Below are 24656 nucleotides of genomic sequence, written 5' to 3' on the forward strand. Positions count from 1 at the left end.
GAGAACTTCCCTCATCTGGCAAAGGAAATAGACTTTCAGGAAGTCCAGGAAGCTCAGAGAGTTCCAAAGAAGTTGGACCCACGGAAGCACACACCAAGGCACATTGTAATTCCATTACCCAAGATTAAAGATAAGGAGAGAATATTAAAAGCAGCAAAAGAAAAGGAGACAGTTATTTACAAAGGAGTTCCGTGAGACTATCAGCTGATTTCTGAAAGGAAACCTTACAGGCAAGAAAGGGCTGGAAAGAAATATTCAAAGTCAAGAAAGGCAAGGACATACATCCAAGATTACTGTGTCCAGCAAAGCTATCATTTAGAATTGGAGGGCAAAGTGCTTCCCAGATAAGGTCAAGTTAAAGGACTTCACCAAGCCCTTATTATATGAAATGTTAAAAGGACCTATCTAAGAAAAAGGAGATAAAAAATATGAATAGTAAAATGACAAGAAACTCATAACTATCAACAACCGAAACTAAAAAAAACCAAGAACAAAAATGAACTAAGCAAACAAGTAGAACAGGAACAGAATCACAGTATGGAGATCACATGGAGGGTTGTCATCGAGGAGAGGTAGGGGGGAGAATGGGGAAAAAGGTACAGGGAATAAGAAGCATAAATGGTAGGTACAAAACAGACAGGGGGAGATTAAGAACAATATAGGAAATGGAGAAGACAAAGAACTTATATGTACCACCCATGGACATGAACTAAGGTGGGGGAATGCTGGTGGGAGGAGGGGTACGGGGTGGAGGGGAATAAAGGGGAGAAAAAAATGGGACAACTGTAATAGCATAATCAATCAAATATATTTAAAAAAAATCAGTGTTAGCCCTTCAGCTATATAAGACTTGCATTTCTCCCAACTCATGTCTTTTTGGCTTTGAAGCTTAATTTATTATTATTATTTTTATTTTTATTTTGTACTATGTGGCTCTCTGAACAAAATATGCTGGCATATGTGAAGAGTTTATGAGTATAAGTTTTGGATAACATCTTCAAAGCATAGTGAACCTACAGATATTTATTCAGCACTGACTTTGTTACATCAAACCCGTGATGAAGTGTCAAGACTATATGTAGAGATGATATACTAAGTTAGTGCCATGGGAACTTGAATAGTTAATGTTAACTCTGTGTTTACTGTGTAACCAGCTCTATGCTAAATGCTCTGCAGTCTTGGAAGGTAGGTACAGTACCATTATCCCCCTTTTATAAACGATGCCATTGGAACAAATAAGTCTTTGTTAAGAGACATGTAGTCAAGTAAACAATGAACACAGAACTTATATTTTTAATCATTTTTAATTTTTCAACTACAGTCGACATTGATACAATAGTACATTAGTTTCAGGTGGACACCCCAGTGATTAGACATTATATAACTTACTAAGTGATCATCCCAATAAATCTCATACCCGTCTGACACCATACATAGTTATTAGAATATTATTGACCCTACTCCCTAATCTGTACTTTACGTCCCCATGGCTATTCTGTAATTTGTAATTATTAATTCCTTCACCTTTTTCACCCACCCCCCAACACTTCTCCCATTTGGCTATCATCAAAATGCTCTCTGTATCTGTGAGTCTGTTTCTGTTCTGCTTGCTAGTTAGTTTTGTTATTTTATATTCAGTTGTTGATAGATAAGTATTGTCATTTTAGTGTTCATATTTTAAATCTTTTTTTCTTCTTCTTAAAGAAAACCCTTTAACATTTCATCTGTTAACATTAACTTTGGCATTTTAGTTATGATGTGTCTTGGTGTGGGCCTTTTAGGTCCATCTTATTTGGGACTCTCTGTGCTTCCTGGACTTGTATGTCTATTCCTTCATGAAGTTGGGTGGTGTAGGGACTCAGGGAATCTGCAGGGCGAGGCAAACAGTGTGAGCCAGGTTGATGGAGACTAAGTTATGGCACCCACCTTCTGGCCTGCTGGGGAAGGGCTCATCAAAGGAACAGTGGCCTCTGCCAGCACTTTTATCTGGGAGAAAGCTGCCCCCTAGCTCTTGCCCTGATGCCAGAAAATTCAGTTTTGCCCTTTCTGTCCCTGTTTTTTTTCAAGGTACTTCCCCAGTGCTGGACCTCAGAAGAGGTGAATCAGAGTAAGTCCATATTGGGCCTTTAAGAGGAACTGCCTGGGAATTCATAAGCCTATTGTGTCACTCAGCCTCAATTCCCACTTGTTTTTACAGTCAGAAGTTATGGGGACTCCTCTTCCCGGTGCTGGAACCCTGAGCTTGGAGGCCTGGTGTGGGTCTGGGAACCCTCCCTCCTTGGGGAGACCTCTAGAGCCGAGATATCCCTCCTGGTTTTTATCCAACCCTTGGAGGTGTAGGACTAGGCTATTCTTCGTTTCTGCCCCTCCTACCAGTCTCAATGTAGCTGCTTCTTTAATTCTCTAGTTGGTAGGACTTCCATTCAGCCAGATTTCAGGTGGTTCTGAGTGATGGTTGTTCTGTAGTTTAGTTGTCATTTTCAAGTGGTTGTGGAAGAATGGAAATACCATGTCTACCTATGCCACCATGTGGACTGAAAATCCAACAGTGAACACAGGACTTTTATTTTTTTAATCCTCCCCCAAGGACATGAGAATTTATTCTAAAGAGAGGGGAAGGGAGAAAGAGAGGCAAAGAAACATTGATGTGAGAGAGAAGCATTGATTGGTTACCTCTTATATGTGCCCCCACCAGGGACCAAACCCACAACCTAGGTATGTGCCCTGACCAGGAATTGAACCTGCACCCTTGTGGTTTACTGAACAATGCTCCAGTTAATGGAGCCACACTGTCCAGGGCTGAACACAGGACTTTTAAAAGTTAATGTAAATAATGTTGTCCTTCACTTGTTTTTTTTCACTCAGCAATATAGACACCATTCCCACATGTTTTTATGTATCTACCTAAGTTCTTCTAATGATTGTAGGATGTTTCCTAGTGTAGTGTATCATGATGTGTGTGGCCATTTCATTCTCATTTGGTGGACATACAAGTTGTCCCATCTCTACTTTTTCACCATTACAGATAATTCTGTGGCAAATACCATTGGTTATGAAGCCTTCCACAAATGTGTTTTGTATGACAGATTCTTAATAGTAGAATGCTCTCTAAGAGTTTGTCTTTTAAATCTTATAGGTTATTTATCGTTAAATTCCTCTCCAAAGAGGTGTTACCAATCTGTACCCCAAGTACTCCCATTTATTTTCTGGTTTTGCCCAAATCAGATACTTTTTGTTAAAAGTTTTTATCAACTTGAAAGTTGAAAAAATAAGGAAAAGATTGAACACATTTTTATAAATATTATCTCTGATTTTTTAAATGTGGGTTAATTACATATTTTGCCCATTTTGTTGAATTATGTGAGCTTGTATATGGAAACTAACCCATTATTTTATATTTTGCTAATATTTTCAGTCATCTCTTTCATTTATTCATTTTTATTGAAGTTTAATTGCCATATAACACATTAGTTTCAGGTGCAACATAGTGATATGATATTTGCCAATGATCACCTCAGTAAGTCTAGTTGACATCTGTCACCATACATAGTTACAAAAAGGTTTTTTTCTGATAGAGAACTTTCAAGGTCTACTCTCTTAACTTTGAATTTTATTTATGGTGTCTGTTGCCATGTTGAAATTTTATAGTTTTATATTGTCTTTGATGTCACTCCGTTATGATTTCTTAAAAAAAAAAACCAAAAAACCATTTGATCATTTATTTACTTTCCCTGCTTAAAAAACCCTCAGTAACTTCCATTAGGAGGCAGTATTCTATAGTGTTTGAGGACATGGAACGTAGACATTTTGTTGTGTTTGAAACCTAGTTCTGTTACTACCTGTGGGACCCTGAGTAGGTCAAGGACCTGGCCTGTGCCTGTTGCCTCATGACAGTGCTCACCATGGAGTTGTTGGGGTATTAAATGGGTTAATATGTTCAAATGTCTAGGACAGTGCTGAGCATATAGTATATCCTGAGTGAATATTAGCTGCTGTTGTTCCTTCTTTTACTGTTCAGTTTTATTGTGCCACTTTGGTTCCTATGCTCCAGCAACAGGGGCCTCCTCTCAGTGCCTTCCTACCTTAGAGCCTTTGTGTTGGGTTGGTCAAAAAGTCTGTTATACATTTTTTGCACAGCGGCTATGAATGAAGTTGTCTTTAACTTCATTCATAAAAATTTTGTTAGATTGTATTGTGACAGGTGTCATATCAGCATGCATTTAAAAAAAGCTTCAAAATTGGTAAATTTTTGTGCAGGCATTTTAATATTGAAGATGGAAGAAAATATACAACATTTTCGGCATATTATGCTTTATTATTTCAAGAAAGGTAAAAAAGGCAATTGAAACGTAAGAAAAGGTTCGTGCAGTGTATAAAGGAGGTGCTGTGACTGAGTGAACGTGTTAAAGTGGTTTGTGAAGTTTCTTGGTACTATTGACATTTTGGCCAAATAATTCTTTGTTGTGGGGCTATCTTATTATGCATTGGAAGATGTTTAGCAGCACCCCTGGCCCTACCCATAGAGGCCAATAGGGGAAGGTAGCTGACATACTCAAAATATCCAAATCAATAAAGTTATTGGTGAAAATGAAAAATGTGTCTCTTATTTTATAGGAAAAAACCATCTGGACTTCTTGGCCGACCCAGTATGTCCTGTTCCCTGTGCCTGGAGTATTCTTTCCCTTCTTCCCTTTCTGCCTGATTGCTATTTCCCCTTTAGTTTCAGCTTCAATACCATTTTGTTTAAGGACGCTGTCGATGGCCTCTTAGTTTATGTTAGGTCTGCCATTATGTTTTATCTCAGCACCCACTGCTTTTTCTTCATAACACTTCAGATAATTATTTTAAATAGTTGGTTTAGTCTGTCTGCCCCCTGTTGAAAACAAGCTTTATGAAAGCAGGAACCATGTCTCACTTTATCCTTATCATGTAGAACAGTGAATGGTCATGAGCTGGTGTTTGCTCAATATATGAATTAATAGGTGGAGTGGTAAAGTTTAAATGGCTTGGGCTCGGTAGAAAAGTAAACAGAGAAAAGAGCATATTTAGAGGCTTCAAATTTTACTGCTAGTACCTGAAACTGTGGGTTTCAGTGCTTGTGTTGTATGATACCATTGTGAGTTAACTAGCAGTTGTTTCAAATGGGATATTCATTATTTTAATAGTTAAGACGTTCTGTATGTTCATTATGAAATGTAATTTTGAATTTGGAAAAGATCTTATGCCCACTTCACAGATTAAAAATTGACATAATATGGTCTGTATAAGATTGATAGTGACTAATAGAGCTTGAACTAGAACCTAGGTATCCCTCTTATTCACCTGAAGCTGTTGTGCTTCAGGTACCTTATACCTTTTCGAGGGGTATATTAAAATTTTTCTTAGTGTTTCAAGCCCTTTCATGAGACTCGATTACTTGTTGATTATTTGGGGGCTCTAAAACATATAAAAATCTTTTTGAGGTGCACAGTTGCTTGACCCTGCCTCACCCACTACAGCTGTGGCTTGTTGAGTGCTTATCCCACTCAGTTTTTTGTGTTGTTGCCCCTGTGGTTAGTTACATCATTCCTTCCTGTAGCCACTCCTTTTCCTCCTTTCATTTACTTTTTATAACCTATTGTGCATATACAAAGGCAATATCTTAGGTTGTTTTACATGTATTTAAAGCAAGATTAAATAGATTCATCCATGCCGCAACAGGGGTGAATATCAGACACACACTAAGTGAAAGAAGCCAGAAGCGAGATAACATATATTGTACGATTGCATTTATGTGAAATGTCCAGCAAACTCAGACTCTCTAGAGAGAGAAAGCAGATTAATGGTTGCCTGAAGCTAGGGATGGAATGGAGAGGAACTGGAAATTGGAATGAAGTTTCTTCTTAGGAAAATAGGAATATGCTAAAATTGGATTAGAGTGGTGATTATACAACTCTGCAAATTTCCTAAAAATTCTTGAATTGTATACTTAAAATGGTAAATTTTGGTATGTGAATTATATCCCAATAAAGCTGTTGTAAAAAAGAATAAGTGGGTTTGAGCTTCTTTTGGAGAGGTTCTCTTTTATAAGTGTAATTGTAGATTAATATAGTTGATACTTTTTGGATCTGCATAATATTTTAGATAAATGGAATGGAAAACTAAATAAGGTAATATACTATAACCTCAATATTATTCATTAGGTAAGGCAGAGCTTTGAAAAAGGTAACTTCCCCCCACGACCCAGGAATTCATTACGATTTAGAGTTTTTGTGGATAGGAATCATGGTGCTAAGTATTAGGCTGGCTAAAAAGTTTTAGTTTTTTCCGTACGATGGCTCTAGTAATGCTTAGTTGTCTTTAACTTCATTCATAAAAAATTTGTTAGATTGTATTGTGACAGTTGTCATCAGCATGCATTTAAGAAAAACTCAAAATTGGTGAATAATTTTGTGCAGCCACTTTAATATTGAAGATGGAAGAAAATATGCACCACTTTTGGTATATTATCATTTATTATTTTAAGACAGGTAAAAATGCAACTGAAACATAAAAAAAGATTTGTGTAATGTATGGAGAAGGTGCTGTGACTGATGGAACGTGTTAAAAGTGGTTTGTGATGTTTCTTGGTACTATTGACATTTTGGCCAAATAATTCTTTGCTGTGGGGCTGTGTTATGCATTGGAAGATGTTTAGCAGCACCCCCTGGCCACTACCCATTAGGAGCCAATAGCAGGAGATAGCTGACATACTCAAAATATCCAAATCAAAAAAGTTATTGATGAAATGAAAAATATGTCTTTTATTTTACAGAAAAAACTAAATGGACTTTTTGTCCAACCCATATTATAATCTAAGTTTAAAGGGTAATGATTCATTTATATGTTAATTTCTTGTGATGTTTAGGTATCAAGATCTTGATAGAGCTCTCTCTCCACACACACACAGAGCCTTAAAAATTAGAAAAGGTGTCAAGTTTTTCTCTAATCTCATCTATTCCTGTCAGTGCATTTTTGTTTTATCTATCCTCTCAACCCACTGGAGTGCCCTGTCTTATGAATGAGTAAACACACTTGGGCTTCAGGCTATTCATGTGTTCTTTTAATTTTTTTTATTTTTTAGCACTTTCATTTGGACCCTTGGATGCCCATTGATGGTTGCTTGAGACCTGCAAGTAATCTTCCGATCATAGCAGAACTGTAAGGCCTGTTCTTTGGGGAGGAGATAGTCTGTGTGCTGTGGAAATGAACGGGGAGCAGCAGCTTGATGCAGGTATTGGTTTTGGTGAGCAGAATTTATTCTTCAGAGTGCAGAATTACATTACTTTTCTGTGTTACATTGTCTGACTTGTCTTCCTAATACTGAACAGAAAGCTCCTTGAAGATATGAATTGTATTTCCCTGTACCTGGCAGAGAACGTAGAACTAGGGGGTGCTCATAATGTTTGCTGAAAGAGTAAATAATTTTATGAACAGACTAATTTTTTAAAAGATTTTATTTATTTATTTTTAGAGAGAGGGGAAGGGAAGGAGAAAGGGAGAGAAACGTCAATGTGTGCCTGCCTCTTGTGTGCCCCCTACTGAGGACCTGGCCTGCAGCCTGGGCATGTGCCCTGACTGGGAGTCAAACTGGCGACCCTTTGGTTCACAGGCGGGTGCTCAAGCCACTGAGCCACACCAGCCAGGGCCAGACTTCTTTTTTAAAAAATAAAATTTTAACTTTGATAGTTACTTCTGAATTATTTTGAAATAATTATATACTCATATGAAGTTGCAAAGATAGGTTCCATGTACCCTCCACCAGATTCTGCCATTAGTTACTTCTTATTTAAGTATAGTGCAAAAGCCAGGCAAATGACATATGTATAAAGTGTATATAGTTCTGAATCATTTTATCACGTGTAGATTCTTGTGATCACCACTTCAGTATTCCATCATCACAAAGAGCTCCTCTGTTCTATCCATTCATACTTATACCTGCCCTTTTCCCCCCAGCCTTCCCTAACCCCAGGCAACGATTAATCTGTTCTCTGTATTTATGATTTTGGCATTTTGGGAATGGTACATACATGGAAGCACATAGCATGTGCCTTTTTGAGGTTGGCTTTTTTCACTTAAAATAATGCCCTTAGTATCCATCCAAATTCTTGCACATATCAATGTTTGTTCCCTTTTATTGCTGAGTAGTATTCCATGGATAATACTACAGTTTGGTTAACTATTCATCTATTGTACATTTTGGTTGCTTCCAGTTTTTGGCTGCTACAAATACAGTTTTAATGAGCAATAGTGTATATAAAATTTCATTTTTATGCGTTAAATATCTATGAGCACAATTGCTGGATCATATGTTTAGTAGAGAAACTGCCATACTACTTTTCAGAGCGGTTGTACCATTTTACATTCTCACTAGCAATATATGAGAGATCTGGTTTCTTTGCATTCTCACTGCCATTTGGTATTGTAACTTTTTTATTTAAGTCATTATGATGGGCATGTAATAATGACAGCTTATCCTGGTCTTAATTTGCATTTTCCTAATGGCTAGTGGTGTTGAACATGTCCTTATTTGCCATCCTATATCCTCTTCGGTATAGTGTCTTCATGTCTTTAGGTCATTTATTTTATTGTTTGTCTGCTTTTTAATTAATAATGATTTTTTAAACTATTGAGATTTTTAAAAATTCTAGTGATATATTTTTTCTTTTTTTAAAGATAAAATTCACATACCATAAAATTCATCCTTATAGAGTGTACAGTTCAGTGGTTTTCAGCATATTCACACAGTTGTGTGACCATCACTACTATTTCTAAGACATTTCATTACCCCCCAAAGAAACCATTAGCCGTTATTCTTGCTAATTCAAGAATATTCTTATTCTTGCTCCATTCAGCCCCTGGCAATCACCGTTAATCTACTTTCTGTCTCTGAGGATTTGCCTATTCCTGCTTTCTTTAGATTAATGTTTATAGTGTATATCTTTTTCATTTTTGGACTTTCAACCTGCCTATATCATATGTGAAGTTAGTTTCTTTTTAAAAAAATATATTTATTGATTATGCTATTACAATTGTCCCATTCCCCCCCACTCCACTCCACCCTGCCCACCCCCTCCCTCCCACATTCCCCCCCTATAGTTCATGTCCATGGGTCATACTTATAAATTCTTTGGCTTCTACATTTCCTACACTATTCTTACCCTCCCCCTGTCTATTTTCCACCTATCATCTATGCTACTTATTCTCTGTACCTTTCCCCCCCTCTCCCCCTCCCCTGTTGACAACCCTCCATGTGATCTCCATCTCTATGGTTCTGTTCCTGTTCTAGTTGTTTGCCTAGTTTGCTCTTGTTTTTGTTTTAGGTGTGGTTGTTAATAACTGTGAGTTTGCTATCATTTTTACTGTTCCTATTTTTTATCTTCTTTTTCTTAGGTAAGTCCCTTTAACATTTCATATAATAAGGGCTTGGTGATGATGAACTCCTTGAACTTGACCTTATCTGAGAAGCACTGTATCTTCCCTTCCATTCTAAATGATAGCTTTGCTGGATAGAGTAATCTTGGATGTACGCCCTTGCCTTTCATGACTTGGAATACTTCTTGCCAGTCCCTTCTTGCCTGTAAGGTTTCTTTGGAGAAATCAGCTGACAGTCTTATGGGAACCCCTTTGTAGGTAACTGTCTTCTTTTCTCTTGCTGCTTCTAAGATTCTCTCCTTCTGTTTCATCTTGGCTAATGATGATGTGCCTTGGCGTGTTCCTCCTTGGGTCCAGCTTCTTTGGTAGTCTCTGAGCTTCCTGGACTTCCTGGAAGTCTATTTCCTTTGCCAGATTAGGGAAGTTTTCCTCCATTATTTGTTCAAATAAGTTTTCAATTTTTTGTTCTTCCTCTTCTCCTTCTGGCACCCCTATAATTCGGATGTTGGAACGTTTCAAGATGTCCTGGAGGTTCCTAAGCCTCTCCTCATTTTTCCGAATTCTTGTTTCTTCATTGTTTTCTGGTTGGATGTTTCTTTCTTCCTTTTGGTCCACACCGTTGATTTCAGTCCCAGTTTCCTTCACATCACTATTGGTTCCCTGTACATTTTCCTTTGTCTCTTTTAGCATAGACTTCATTTTTTCATCTACTTTTCGAACAAATTCAACCAATTCTGTGAGCGTCTTAATAACCAGTGTTTTGAACTGTGCATCCGATAGGTTGGCTATCTCTTCCTCCCTTAGTTGTATTTTTTCTGGAGCTTTGAAGTGTTCTGTCATTTGGGCCTTTTTTTTTTTTTTTTTTTTGTCTTGGTGTGTCTGTTACTTAAAGGGGCGGAGCTTTAGGTGTTCCCTGAGGCGGGGTAACGCTGGTCGCTGCACTGTGACGCTGTACGTGGGGGAGGGGCCAAGAGGGAGCAATGGCACCTGCTCCACTCTCCACCAGATTTCAGTATTTCACTCCGCTACCCACATTCAAACTGGGCCCCTCTGGTGCTGGTTCCCTAGTGGGTGGGCTTGTACATGCCCTAGGCCCCTGTGGGTCTCTCCAACGACCTCTCCTGTGAGGCTGGGAGTCTCTCCTGCTGCTGCCCCAACCCCCACAGGCATTTTCAATCAGAGGTTTGAGGCTTTATTTCCCCGCGCTGGAGCCCTGGGTTGTGGGGTCTGCTTCGCTCCCCGCCGTTGGTCCAGTTTATCTGTTCGCAAATGTGGGGCCGCAGGGTCTGCTAGTGGTCGGACTGCCTGTGCCGTTGGTCCCATGCTCCGCTAGTCTCTGTCCTGCCACGGCCACGCGAGTCTTCTCCGCCCCTGTGCCCATCTCCGCCCCTCCTACCGGTCTGGATGAATGTTTATTTTTTATCTCCTTGGTGTCGGGATTCTTTGCCATTCGATTTTCTGTCAGTTCTGGTCGTGCGAGGAGGCGCAGTGTGTCTACCTACGCCGCCATCTTGGTTCTCATGAAGTTAGTTTCTTATAACAGCATATAGTCATTTTAAAAAAATTTCAGTCTTATAATTGGCATACTTACACCTTTTATATTTAACGTAATTATTGATATGTTAGGACTAAAGTCTGCTATTTTTGTTCATTTGTTTTCTCTGTTTCTTGTCTTCCACCCCCCGACTTCCTCTGGGCTACTTGAACATTTTTTAAGAATCTGTTTTAGATTTGTCTGTAGTGTTTTTGAGTGTCTCTTTGTATAGCTTTTAAGTGGTTGCTCTAGGTATTAACTTTTTATTGTATAAGTTATCACAGTCTGCTGGTATCATTTTGTTCATATAGAAACTTTACCTACTTTTACATATCTTTACTCTTATTTATAATAAAATTGTCATAAGTATTCCCTCTACATATTTTGAGAACTGTATCATATACTAAAATTTTTGTTTCAACATTCAAACATAATTTAGAAAACTCAAGAAGAAAAGGAAAATATATTTTAAAATATTTTTATTCTTTTCGTTTTCCTTTATTCCTCCTGATTTTCCAAGATTCAAGATTCCCTTCTTCTGACATTTCATTTCTGTTTATAGAATTTCCTTTAGCTGTTTTTTTTTTTTTTTAAGAGCAGGTCTCCTGGTGATAAAATTTCTTCGTTTTCCTTCATCTTGACAATGTCTTGATTTCCCCATTTATTATTAAAGGATATTTTTGATGGATATAGAAAAAGTTCTTTTCTTTCATATCTTGAAAAATACTGTACCGTGCGGCTTCCATGGTTTCTGATGAGAAATCTGCTTTCAGTGGAATCCCCTCTCCCCTCCCTCACTTAAGATAAGTATTGTTTCTCTTGGTGCTTTCAAGATATTTGTCGTCTTTAGTTTTCAGAAGTTTGTGGTGTATATTTGCATAGATTCCTTTTGGTTTATCTTGTTTGGGGTTTTCTTAGTTTCTTGCCAGATTTGGAAAATTTTCAACCATTATTTCTTCAAATACTTTTTCAGCTCTCTTTTCTTTCTCTTCTTCTGGGATTCTAATGTTAGATCTTTTGTTGTCCCACAACTTCGTAAGGCTCTTTTCATTTTTCTTTTTTTTCAATTTTTTGTTTCTGTTGTTTAGATTGGGTAGTTTTTCTTGCTCTGTCTTTAATTTCAGTGGGGGTTTTTTCCCCTTCTGTCTTCTGGATTCTGCTGTGGGGCTCATTCATGGAAGTTTCCTTTGCTGATTAACATTTTCTGTTCAGAAATTTACATTTTGAGGTGAGAAGAGATGAGGGATGGGAATGCTAGAACTCCACTGTTCTAACTCTAGTTCAGTAGCTTATCTTGAAGAGATGCTTTTCAGCTTGTTCTGTGACTTCATTTAATTTCAGGACTTTGAAATGGTTGATTTTCATTATTTAGTCAGTGTTTTTGCTGCTTTTCTGGGAGAGTGGACTCACTGAAGTACTCTGCCATTTAGCAAGTTGATTTTTCTTGTTATAGATGTTATTAATTGATGAAATGTATATATCTCTATCACATTGGTTCCTCTGTTCTTTTGATGTGATATGATATATCTTTCATAGTTCTAGTCGTAGCTTTATGGCATAGTAAGGTTCCCGGGTACCTAAATTTACAATATGCCATTTCTCTAAAGAGCTTCTTTTTCTTCTTTTTTTTAAAGCAAATATGATATGCAGAGACCACAGTCTAGTGCTAGGGTGCTCATTGATACTAGGTTGTCATTTCTTCTAGGCCTTATCCCTTAGGTAGCTAGGAAATATATATCTTTTGAAGAGAGAAAAATCAGATGGCTTCATCTGATATTTACAATTTTAATTTAAAATTACGGGGTTTTTATCCTTTGATTTTTATGTTTGTCTCTTCTTTTGGAAATGTGTTGTTTCATAATAATGTTAATATCATTACTTACTTGTTTTTACCTTATACCATTTCTATAATATTTTCAAAATAACAATATTGACATTCCAAATATCAGTGTTAACAGTATAGTTTAAAATTTTTAATGGCTTTTGTCTTTAAATATATTCTACTGGGGTTTGCAGTCAAATTATTGTATTTTAATATGACTTAATAGGAATCCTGTTTCCTTTCTTCCTTCTTTTCTTCCTTCTTTCCTTCCTTCCTTCCTTCCTTCCTTCCTTTCTTTTTTTATAGCTTTGCCACCAACAGTTAGGCATATTTGTTTCAGATCATTTTCAGTTATTAGAATTTTTTGATCTAAATGTTTCTAAATTGTACAAAGTATCTACATAGTTATTAAGTGAAAATTTTATAACAACATTCCCACTTTCAACCTGATAATATTCATGCTTTTTATACTTCTCCATATACTAGTTTTATTAATTTCTACTGTTCATTTAAAAATATAAACAAATATATGTGAGTATATGTATATATATTTATTTTCATACCTCTCTCACTTTATACAAAAGTAGAGATACAATAAAAACTGCTTTGTAGTTTGCAGTTTTGCTTATTTATATGCTGGAGATTATCCCACGTCAGTGTATTGAAATTGTTCTTATTCCTTTTTACATCTGTATAGTACTAGATGTATAAACCATAGATTATTTAGCCAGTTCCTTGTTAATGGACATTGGGTTGTTTCCAGTCTTAGTATCAGTAGTGCTGCAATGAATAGCTTTGTACATATGTCTTTTTGTATTTTTGCCAGCATATCTTTGGAATAGATTCCTAGAAGTGGGATTGCTGGATCAAAAGGTAAATACATATATCATTTTGTTAGATATTGCCAAGTTTTCTTTCACCAAGGTTGTGTCATTATGCTTTACCTGCTTAATTATGGCCTCATCATAGATATTGTTGTCAAACTTTGGAACTTTTTCCAATGTGATATTTCAGTGTAGTTTTAATTTTCATTTCTCTTAAAATGAGTAAATTTGCATATCTTTCCATATGTTTAAAGACCTTTACATTTCTTTTTGACAAATTCTCTTTTCCTGTATTTTGCTCATTTTTCTATCAGATTATTAATCTTGTTTCTTCTCAGTTTTTTAGTAGTTTTTAATATATGAGAGAGTTTAGTTCCTTAGTTCATTATTTTTATTGTTGTTGTCTATTTTTTAAATTAGCATTCTGTTTCAGGGACTAGGGCCCTTGGCTAACGACCATAAGTGTCCAGCCCTGTTATATTTTAGGAAATTGACTTTCTACTGGCCCATACTTCCAGGATGTTCCCAATGTCGTCTTTGTTGGCTTGTTATATTTCTGAGGAAGAATTTCAAGTACATAAAAGTGAATGGGAAACAATATAAGAACACCCACATAGCTACCATGAAGAATTAATAAATGTTAATGTTGTCTACTATTTGTTTCCATTTTTTATTATGGTAGAATCACCATATCCATTATACACAGTTTACCATTTTAACCATTTTTTAAAAAAAGTGTACTATTCAGTGGTGTTAAGTACATTCATATTATTGTGCAAGCATTACCATAGTCCATCCCCAGAACATTTTTCATTTTCTCAAGTTGAAGATATAAACCTGTAAGACACTACTACCTCCCCATTCTTCTCTCCCACAGTTCTTGGAAACCACCATTCTTCTTTCTGTCTCTATGAATCTGACTACTCTAGCTACCTCACATAAGTGGGATCATACAGTATTTGTCTTTTCGCAACTGGCTTATTTCATTTAACATAATGTCAGGTTCATTCATGTTGTATTATGTGCCAGAATTTCCTTCCTTTTTTTTTTAAGGCTGATAATACTCCATTGGATGGATGTATCATATTTTGTTTAATTTATTTACCCGTCAATGGACACCTGGGTTGCTTCCAGCTTTTGGCTATTGTGAATATTGCGGCTATGAACATCCATGTACAAATAATCTGTTTGAGGCTCTGCTTTCAGTTTATTTGGGTACATACCCAAAAGTGGAATTGGTGGGTCATATGGTAATTATATTTTTAATTGTTTGAGAAACTACCATTTAGTTTTCCACTGTGGCTATACCATTTTACATTCCCAGACCAGCAGTGCACAAACATTCCACTTTCTCACATCCTTGCCAACATTTATTTTCTACTTTTTTGATTATAGTCATCCTATGTGTGTGAGGTGGTATCTCGTTGTGGTTTCGATTTGCATTTCCCTAATGATTTCAAACATGTTTTCATGTGTATTTCCATTTTTAAAAAGAAGTAAGACACAACACACTTTATGCCTCTTTTGTAGTTCTCTTCTAATCCTGTTTTCTCCTTTATATACCCAAAGGTAACACTGTTTTAATTGATATATTTTCTTCCCATCCTTCGTGTTTTTATACTCTAATATACATGCATTCATAAACATTATACTGCAAGGTTCTGTTTTGAAGCCTAAGTTGTATCTTGTGCTTTTCATTCTGTCATTTTTACTTGATGTGGTTTTTATTTTTTGGGATTTATCTATATCAATATTAATTCATTCATTTTAACTGCTGCATAGTGGTACTCCATTGTAGGATTGCCATAGTTTTATCTCTTCTCCTGCTGATTGCTTCTGTCGGCTGCTATTACAGACAGTGCTGTGGTGAGCATCTTGTATTTGCCTCCTGTGTTTGTGTGAAGCACAGGCTCTCCTAGAGTGTATTCATTCAGCAAATGTTTGTTGCAAGTTTGCTAGTGCCAGGCATTGTTTTGGGCAGTGGGGATGCATCAGTGAACAATTCTGCTCTGAAGGAGCTTATGTGAATTGTGATTATTGGATTATGGAATGTTTGAATCTTTGCTCACTCAACAAAAATTTATTGAGAGTCTCTGCTGTGTCAGAGATAGAGGAGTGACCAAAACAAAGATTCTGTCTTCATAGAGTTTATTATCTAATGGGGAAGATAAAAAGACGTGGTACACTGTCAAATAGGAATGAATACCTTGAAGACAAGAAAGCAGAGCCTGGGGGCTTTCTGCTCTGGGTACTGATGGAAGGAGGGCCTTTTTGGAGAGGTGACAGTTGAGTAGAACCTTAAATGCAATGAAGATGTGAATGCCAGGGGAAAATCAGTCTTTAAGCTGAGGAAATAGCAAATGTAGAGGCTCTGAGGAAAGAACACGATTGAAGAAGAGTGAGAATAAACTCAGTGTCACTTGAGTGCAGTGAGCAAACAAGAGGCTGGTTAGGAATGGCGTGGCAGGGTAGGTAGCAAGATGGCCTTTGCAGTTGCTCAGAGGTTTTAGATTTTATCATAAATATGACTTAAAAGATGAATGATGTCATGGCTGTGGACTAGAAAGAGAGCAATAGGAATGGTGGGAAGTGATTAGATTGGGAATATCTTTCAAAGGTGGTACCTAGAGAATTTTCTGGTGGTTTGGATATAAGATGTGAAAGAAAAGGATTAAAGTAAGGATAAGCTCATGTCTTTTGGATTGAGCCAAAATATTGACTAGTGGTATGTTTTACTTAGCTGGAGGATACTAAGGAAGAAATCATATTGAAAATTCAAGTTTGAAATGCCTACCTATTAAGTATCTCAAGTATTTGGCAATCCAAATACAGTTCAAAGTGGTTGTAATAGTTACACTTCTACCAGGTTTATATGATCCATGTGGGTGAATCCCAGATGGATCCCAACAGGGGGGACAGCCCGTCACACTTCTATGCTGTTGAGATTCATTGACAATCATTGCTCTAAGGGAACCTACCATAAAACCAATTAACTTGTTATGAAGTAAATTGTAACTTAAGTTTATTACTAAGTTTATGTTTTCGTACTTTGAGTTTTCTCTTATTGGGGTTCACATGTTTTCGTTTCGTTTTATTTTGTTTTTAATTCCAGATGCTGGATCTGGTGTGGAAGAAGTGGAATTAAGCTGGGAAGATTATCTAGAAGAGACAGGCTCCACAGCAGTTCCCTATGGATCTTTTAAACATGTGAGCAGTAACCGTATTGCTTTACTGTTTATATCTGTTTCCTTTGACTTACTGTGCCATCATTAGAGAGTTTGGAGTTATTTTAAGTTGGGGCACTTGGACTTGAGTACTTTTTCCTTTTCCTTCCCCTGCTACCCTCCTTAAGAAAGCTTGACATACTCTTAAAATTATTTTTGGTTTTGTGTATTTTCTCCCCCTTAAAGCAGGAATTGTCTTTCTGAATGGTCGTGAATATTCCTTTATTTTTGTCAGAAAACCTTCTTATAAATTGGAGAAAATGGTTTATTTTCTTGCGTATTACTTTATAACATTTTATGACTGTTGATTTGCTCATTGAAAGTAACCCCAATAACATCGTTTGCTTCCTTTCACATTGAGCGGAAGCGTAAATAGCGGCATCCGGTGAGTAGTGTTTGCGGCCTCTGCAGTTTCACGCCCTAACAGCCCGGTTTAATGCTTTGCCAATGGCCAACATATTTGCTTATGTAATGCCTTTACAATGTAAGAAAATACTCCAAATCTTATTAATAATTTATATTTTGACCTAGTTTTTTCATCCTTCACTCTTTCTTAAAAGACACAAAACTACTGATTCTGAAACTACTTATTTCGTTTGTCTTAGTCTGTTCAGGAAGCCATAACAAAATAACAGATTGGGTGGGTTAAACAACAGAAGTTTATTTTCTTACAGTTCTGCAGATTGCGAGTCTGAGATTAGGGTGCCAGCAGGGTCAGTTTCTGGTGAGGACTCTTCCTGGGCCGCAGAGAGCACCTTTTCATTGTGTCCGCACCTGGTGGGGAGTTGAGAAAGCAGGCTCTCTGGTGTCTCTTCTTACAAGAACACTAATCCCGTTGGATCACGGCTCCATTCTTAAGGCCTCATTTAATCTTTACTACCTTCATAAAGGTTCTATCTCTAAATATAGATACATTGGGAGCAAGGATTTGAACATACAAATTTGGGGGGAAAGCTATTCAGTCTATAACAATGTTCAACAGCATATAGTTTCTCTGTCCTAGGATTTGCAGAGATACTCAGAGTTGTCTGTTTTGTGAAGTTGGACTGTATTCTTTTAGGTGTCTTTATAAGCTAAAGAGTGTTGCTGTTTTCCATTTGTTCTCATACAAAAACTCAGTGATAGTAGTTGTCCTTTTGATTATTTCTTAGTTCATTTTGTCTGTTAAGTTGAAGTGAGAATCTATATGTTTTAGGTAAGGATTTTATTTTGTATTGCATTGGCTAATCTTTTGTAATTGTTTTTAATGTTTTAACATAGAAAGTCTATTAATGATTTTATAATATCTTCGAATTCTTGTTTTTATTTTATAATATCTTTGAATTCTTGTTTTTAATGTTATTATTAATCTAATATGTATTTACACAAACTTATTTATACTAAAATGCAAATGAAGGGCAAATTCCCTGATCAAAATTCTTGTCTAAAAAAAATCACTTTAAAGAGACAGATTCCACCTTCTCCTCTTTGAATGACAAAGCAAAAAGAAAAATAAATGCATACATACTTTCTCACTGTCAAATTTAGGAAATATGTGTAAACCTGAGTCAGTATATGGTGAAGGGCTGCCAAATACACTAAAAATCAAGCATGGGTATAAGTAGATGCTGAGAAGGGATGGCTTTGGCAAGCAGATCACAGACAAAGCAGACATAGCTCAGATGTCCAGAATAATGGAGGTAGATATGGCAAAGAGTTTATAGGACCCAGTTTGGGAAGGAAAACAGGGCTTAAGAAGGAACTAGAGGTTAACCACATTTGCAAGGAGGACGGGTCTTAGGTAAAAAGCCTTCCTCAGGGTACATGTTCAGTGAACAGAAAAACACCCGAAATGGGAAAGACACTAAGCTTTACCTGGGTCTTCTAGACCAAAAGCTTCAAGCTGCTAGGGGAAGGGATGCAAATCCTATTAACCCCAGGTTACAGGTGAAGATCCTTTGTAGCCTGGAGCTAGAACAGAAGGAATAAAAGGGATAAAATGTCTGAGAAATTCACACCCCCAGGACCCAGGGACACAAACCTGACTGAGATTGAGGCTTAATCTCAAAGTCCCCTCTTGTGCCTGTCCCTAACTACCAGTTAGAAAATGTTGGACAGCAAAGGTTTATTTGTGGGGGAGAGAAGAGGAAAGAGTAGGGAGAGAGACAGTCCGTGAGATAAAGTCACAAAGAGAAGACTTAAATCTGAAGGTGGAGCAGCATATATCCGAGGAAAAAACCCTCTGGCAAATAAACCTACACCTTAAATACTAGAAAATGCTAGTGGCATTGGAAGCAGGTGGCGCACTGTGAATAATCAGAGCAACAACAAAACCCAGACCCAGCTCTACTCCTACCTAGGTTGACTTAACCTTCTCCCTCAGACTTCAGGCATAAGAAGGAAACATGCCCATTCCCAGGTATAAATACTTTTTGCCTCAGTCTTGACTACTTTATGCAGAATGTCTGGCTTTCAACCAAAAATTATGGGACACATAAAGAAGCAAGGGAAAAACAGCAAACTGTCAAGAGACAAAGCAATCAACAAAACCAGACTTACATGATCCATATGTTAGAACTATCAGAGAATTTTAAATAACTGTGATCAGAATGTTAAAGGATCTAACAGAATAGGTGGACAACATGCATAAACAGAAAGGGATTATCACAGAGATGGAAACTATTAGAAAGAATCTAACAGAAATCATAGAAATGAAAAGCAGGGTAAAGGAAATGATGAATGTCTTTGATAGGACTATCAGTATACTTGACACAGATGTGGGAAGAATCAGCATACTTGAAGATAAGTTAGTAGAAATGCCCAGAGTGACATGCAAAGAGAAAGAAGATTAGGGGGTGGGGAAAGACAAAACCCAAACACCGGACATCTGTGGACAATATAAAAAGGTTTAATGTATATATAATTGGAACTTCAGAAGGAGAAAGTGAGGAAGGGATATTTGAAGAGATAATGGCAGTTTTCCAAAGGAAAGACAGATTTCACACCACAGACTAAAGAAGAAGCTCAGGGAATGCAAAACAGGATAAATAATAAACAACAAACAAAATCCAGCCAGGCACATTATTTTCAAACTGCTGAAATGGTTTTAGAAGAAAACATCTTGAGGGTAACCAGAAAAAAAAAGATAGATTACATAGAGAGAAACAAATGTAAAAATTACAGAAATTTTTTTCCAGAAACTATTCAAACCCAGAAGACAATAGAGTAAGATCTTTATTTTTATTTTTTAAAGATTTGATTTTTTTTTATTTTAGACAGAAGGGAAGGGAAGAAGAAAGAGAAAGAGAGAAACATCAGTGTATGGTTGCCTACTGGGGACCTGGCCTGCAACCCAGGCATGTGCCCTGACTGGGAATCGGACCAGTGACCCTTTGTTCACAGGCTGGCACTCAATCCCCTGAGCCACATCAGCCAGGGCAGTGGAGTAAGGTCTTTAAAGTGTTAAAGGAATAAACCTGTCAGTCCAGAATTCCGTACCCAGCAGAAAATTTTTCTAAAGTAAAGGAGAAATAATGACTTTTTCAGGAAAACAAAAATTAAGAGATTTTATTACTTGTAAAAAAAATACTAAAGGAATTTTTAAGGCAGAAGGAATTTGATACAAGGCAGAAACTTTGATCTACACAAAGAAAGGACAGTGGAAATGGCATAAATGTAATTAGATATAAATAATTATTTCTTATTCTTAATATGTCTAAAAGATAACTGTTTAAAACAAAAATGGTAGCACTATATTATCTGTTTATAGCATATATAACACAGGTGGCAAACACACCTGTGTTTGGCCCACGGGCTGAATCCGGCCCTCCTCCTTGTTTTATCTGGCCTGGCACCTTATTTCTACCTGGCAGCAGCACCGAGCACTTGCTTAACTGCTAAGGAGTAGTTACGTTGATACAGTCCTAAAACTACATTCGGCCCTCTGCAGGCAACCACAAGGCTGATGTGGCCCCCGGTGAAAATGCATTTGACACCCCTGATATGTAACTACAATAGCACAAAGGATGGGAGGGAAGATTTGCAAGTATATGGTTGTAAGATCTTCATACAACACATGGAGTGGTAAATATTACTTATAAATAGACCTCAGTTAATTAAAGGTGTGTGTTGAAAACACTTAAGAAACTACTAAATTAAAAATATAATTATTGTGTTAAAAGATACATAAAACTAACCATTTAACAATTCAGTGACATTAAGTACCTCTTCAGTGTTGTACAACCACTGCCGCTATCCATTGCCAGAGCTTTTTCATCACCTCGAACAAAATGTAATTCCTTTCTTTATTACATCTGAGTTTCTGATCTATAATTTCTGAATAATTTATTTTAGGATTTTATGCAAGGCAGGCCTGGCAACAAAATCTGTGTCTTTATTTGTCTGATAAAGTCTTCATGATTTTGCTGGATGCAAAATTTTAGGTTGGTGGCTTTTTTCTTTCAGTAATTTAAATATTTTACTCCACTCTCTTCTTGGTACCATGGTTTCTGAAGAGAAGTCTGATATAATTTTTATCCTTGCTTTCCTGTAGGTAGTGTGTTTTCCTTCAGCCTTTCAATATTTCTTTTTGTCTTTGTTTTTCTGCAGTTTGAATATGATATGTGTAGGTTATAGATATTTTTGGTTTTTATCCTCCTTGTACTCCGGGCTTCTTGGATCTGTGGTTTGGTTGCTTCAAATATTTCTTCGATTCCTCTCTCTCTTCTCCTTCTAGTATTCCCGTTACATATGTTACACTTGTAATTGTTCCACAGTTCTTTGCTATGGTTTTATCCTTTTCATTCCTTTTCAGACATTTTTTTCTAGCTCACTGATTCTTTCCTTGGCTGAGCCCCGTCTCTTGATGAACCCAGAAAAGGCAGTCTTAATTTCTGTTACACTGTCTCTGGTTTCTAGCATTTCGTTTTGATTCTTTCTTAAGAGTTTCTGCCTCTGTTTACATTATCTATCTGTTCTTGCAGGTTGTCCTCCTTCCATTTGAGATTTGCTTTTTTAATGTGTTAATTTAACTATAGTTTCCCTCTTAGCACTTTCACTGCTTCTGGTAAATTTTGATATGTTGTATTTTTGTTATTAGTCTTAAGGTATTTTCTGATTTGCCTTGTGATTTCTTCTTGAACCGTCAGTAGTTCTTCCTTACCTGCAGTTTCACTTGCCACAGTTTCAGTTACCTGCAGTCAGCTATAGTCCAGAAACGTTAAACAGAAAATTCCAGAAACAGGCAATTCATGTTTTGTTTATTTTTATTTTATTATTATTTTTTCATAAGCTTTTAACTCCCCTGCCGCTCTGCAAAGCACGATGAAGTTTTTTTGTCATCCTGCGCCCTCCACTCCGTCCCACCTTGGACGTGGATCACCCTTCTGTCCAGCTGCGCGTCTTCCCTGCCCGGTAGCCCCCGGCAGCCATCTTGGCTGTCAGGTCGACCCGCAGCATCGCAGTGCTTGTGTTCCAGTAAGCCCTGCTTTACTGAATAGTGCCAGCATTCATGTAACTCACTATAGTGTAGTGTTATAATTGTTTTTTTATATTATTGTTCTTAATCTCTTCCTACATCTAGTTTATAAATTAAACTTTATTCTAGGTATGTATGGATAAGAAAAACATAGTATATATATAGGGTTTGGTACTCTACGTGCGTCAGGCATCCACTGTGGGTCTTGGAGCGTATCCCTCGTGGATAAGGGGGGTGGCTGCTGTATTGTTTAAGAATGTGTTTAATGTCCACATAATTGTGAATTTCCTAGGTTTTTTTTTCTGTTATTGCATTCCAGTTTTATTCCATTGTGATCAGAAAAGATACTTTGAATGATTTCAGTTTTTTTAAGTTTGAAACTAGTTTTGTGGCCTAACATTATGGTCTGTCCTAGACAATGTTCCACATGCACTTGAGAGGAATATGTAGTCTGCTGTTGTTGAGTGCAGTGTTCTGTTAATATCTGTTCTCATTGGTGAATAGTCTTGTTTAAAAGTTCTCTGTCTCCTTTCTGTCTGGTTGTTCTATCCATCATTGATTGTAGGGTACAAATTTGTTCGTAGATCAGCATAACCTCGATACCAAACTAAGCATGAATATTTTAGGAAAGGAAAATTACAGAGTAGTGTCACTGATGAAGACTGATGCATATATATCTGCATGCAAAATAATAGCAAACCAAATGTAGCTGAATTTAGAAAGGATAATACATTAATAACAAGTTGATTTTTCTAGGAATGCAAGATGGCTTAACATTTGAAAATCAACCAACATAATAACAATAGCAGAATAAAGGAAAAAAATCACATTATCATCTCAGTATATAAAGGAAAATTATTGATAAAATTCCATACCCACCATGATAAAACTTTTAGCAAACTATAGATGGGAATTTAGTTAACTCGATAAAGCACATCTACAAAAATGGTACAGGAAGTTTTATTAATGGTAGTAAAGATGCATGCTTTCCTTTTAATAAGGAGCAAGATAAAGATATTGGTTAACATAACTTCTGTTTAATATTGCTCTAGATGTTCTAGCCAATATAGTTAAGTAAGAAAAATAATAACATGAATAAGGATTTGGAGGGAAGGAAAAAATGTCATTATTTGCAGATAAATAAAATAATTTGCAGACATGGTAATTAATTTCAGCAAGATTATTAGATCCAAGGTAGCATTAAAAAATCTATTATGTTTCTATATACCAGAAATAAAAGTGAAAACTGAAAGATGTGATTTATTGATACAATAACACTTAAAAAGTCAAGTGGCTAGGAATAACTAACAAAAATTTGCAAAGAAACTCCAAGCCATTACTGATACAAGTTAAAATGAAGAAATGTACCTCGTTTATGTAATGGAAGAATCACTAATGTAAAGATGTCAGTTCTCTTGAAATAGATCTGTAGATTTACTGCAACCAAAGTCAAATACTTCGCCCCCCCTGCTCCACAAAAAAAAATCTAGGTAGACATTGACAAGCTGATTCTAAAGTTTAGAATATAAGGAGCAAGGATAGCCAGACACAGCTAAAGAATAAGATGAGAAGACTTGCTGTACTAGATATCAAAGTTAATTAAGGCAGTATAGTTCTGCTCTGAGGAAAAACAAGTCAGAAACATCTACTTTTGTAGGGACACTTGATTTATAACAAAGGTGGCAATTTACAATGGCGAGGAAAGATGGTAGGTCAGTTGTATATGCATTTTCAAACAAATAAAGCCTGATCCCTACCAAATATCATACACAGAGATTAATTCGAGGTGGATATTAGTCCTAAATATGAAAGGCTTCTAGGAAATAATATAGTATATCTTCATGACCTCTGCAAATAGGGGAAAATTTTGTTTCAAAATATAGAAAGAGCACTAGCTTTTTAAAGGAGAAACACTAATAAATCAAACTGAATTAAAATTATGAACTTCTGTCCCTCAAACAACAATGTCAAGAAAGTGAGAAAATGTGTGTCACACAAGTAACTGATAGAAAGAACTGAAACCCAAAATATAGACTCAATAAAAAATTGACAAGAAACTTAAGCATTTCCCAAAAGAACTATAAATAACTAGTAAATATAAAAGTTCTCAACTTTATTATTAGAAAAATGAAAATTAAAATCATAATGAGATATACTACACACCTTCCAAAATGGTTAAAATGAAAAAGACAGAAAACACAAAAATGTTGGTTAGAATGTTAGAGCAAAAGGATTTTTGCTACTGGGAGAGTAAATTGGTACAACCACTTTGTAAAAAACAGTTTGACCTTCTGTTGTAGAAATCCGTGTGTGTATGTACCAACAGACATACAGAAATATTCATATAATCATGGCAGTGTTCTTATAATCTTCCAAAACTAGGAATTGCCCCAAATGTCTACTC

General features: G+C 36.5%; 1 protein-coding gene across 8 annotated transcripts in view; it reads left to right on the top strand.

Annotated features, from left to right (window-relative positions):
- SFMBT1 (Scm like with four mbt domains 1) overlaps positions 1-24656 on the top strand; it is a 115061-nt gene that overhangs the window by 49302 nt on the left and 41103 nt on the right. For 4 of the 8 annotated variants that reach the window (XM_053929278.2, XM_053929277.2, XM_024556503.4 and 1 more), the window contains exons 2-3: positions 7103-7264; positions 16686-16780. In XM_053929278.2, coding sequence (XP_053785253.1) covers positions 7225-7264; positions 16686-16780 — 135 coding nt within the window. In that variant the 5' untranslated portion in view covers positions 7103-7224. Of the gene's footprint in view, positions 1-7102; positions 7265-13575; positions 13623-16685; positions 16781-24656 lie in introns of all 8 variants that reach the window. The other 4 variants (XM_024556506.4, XM_053929280.2, XM_053929281.2 and 1 more) reach the window with 3 other exon arrangements.

Source organism: Desmodus rotundus, chromosome 8, assembly GCF_022682495.2.
Source record: "Desmodus rotundus isolate HL8 chromosome 8, HLdesRot8A.1, whole genome shotgun sequence".
Taxonomy (NCBI): Eukaryota; Metazoa; Chordata; class Mammalia; order Chiroptera; family Phyllostomidae; genus Desmodus; species Desmodus rotundus.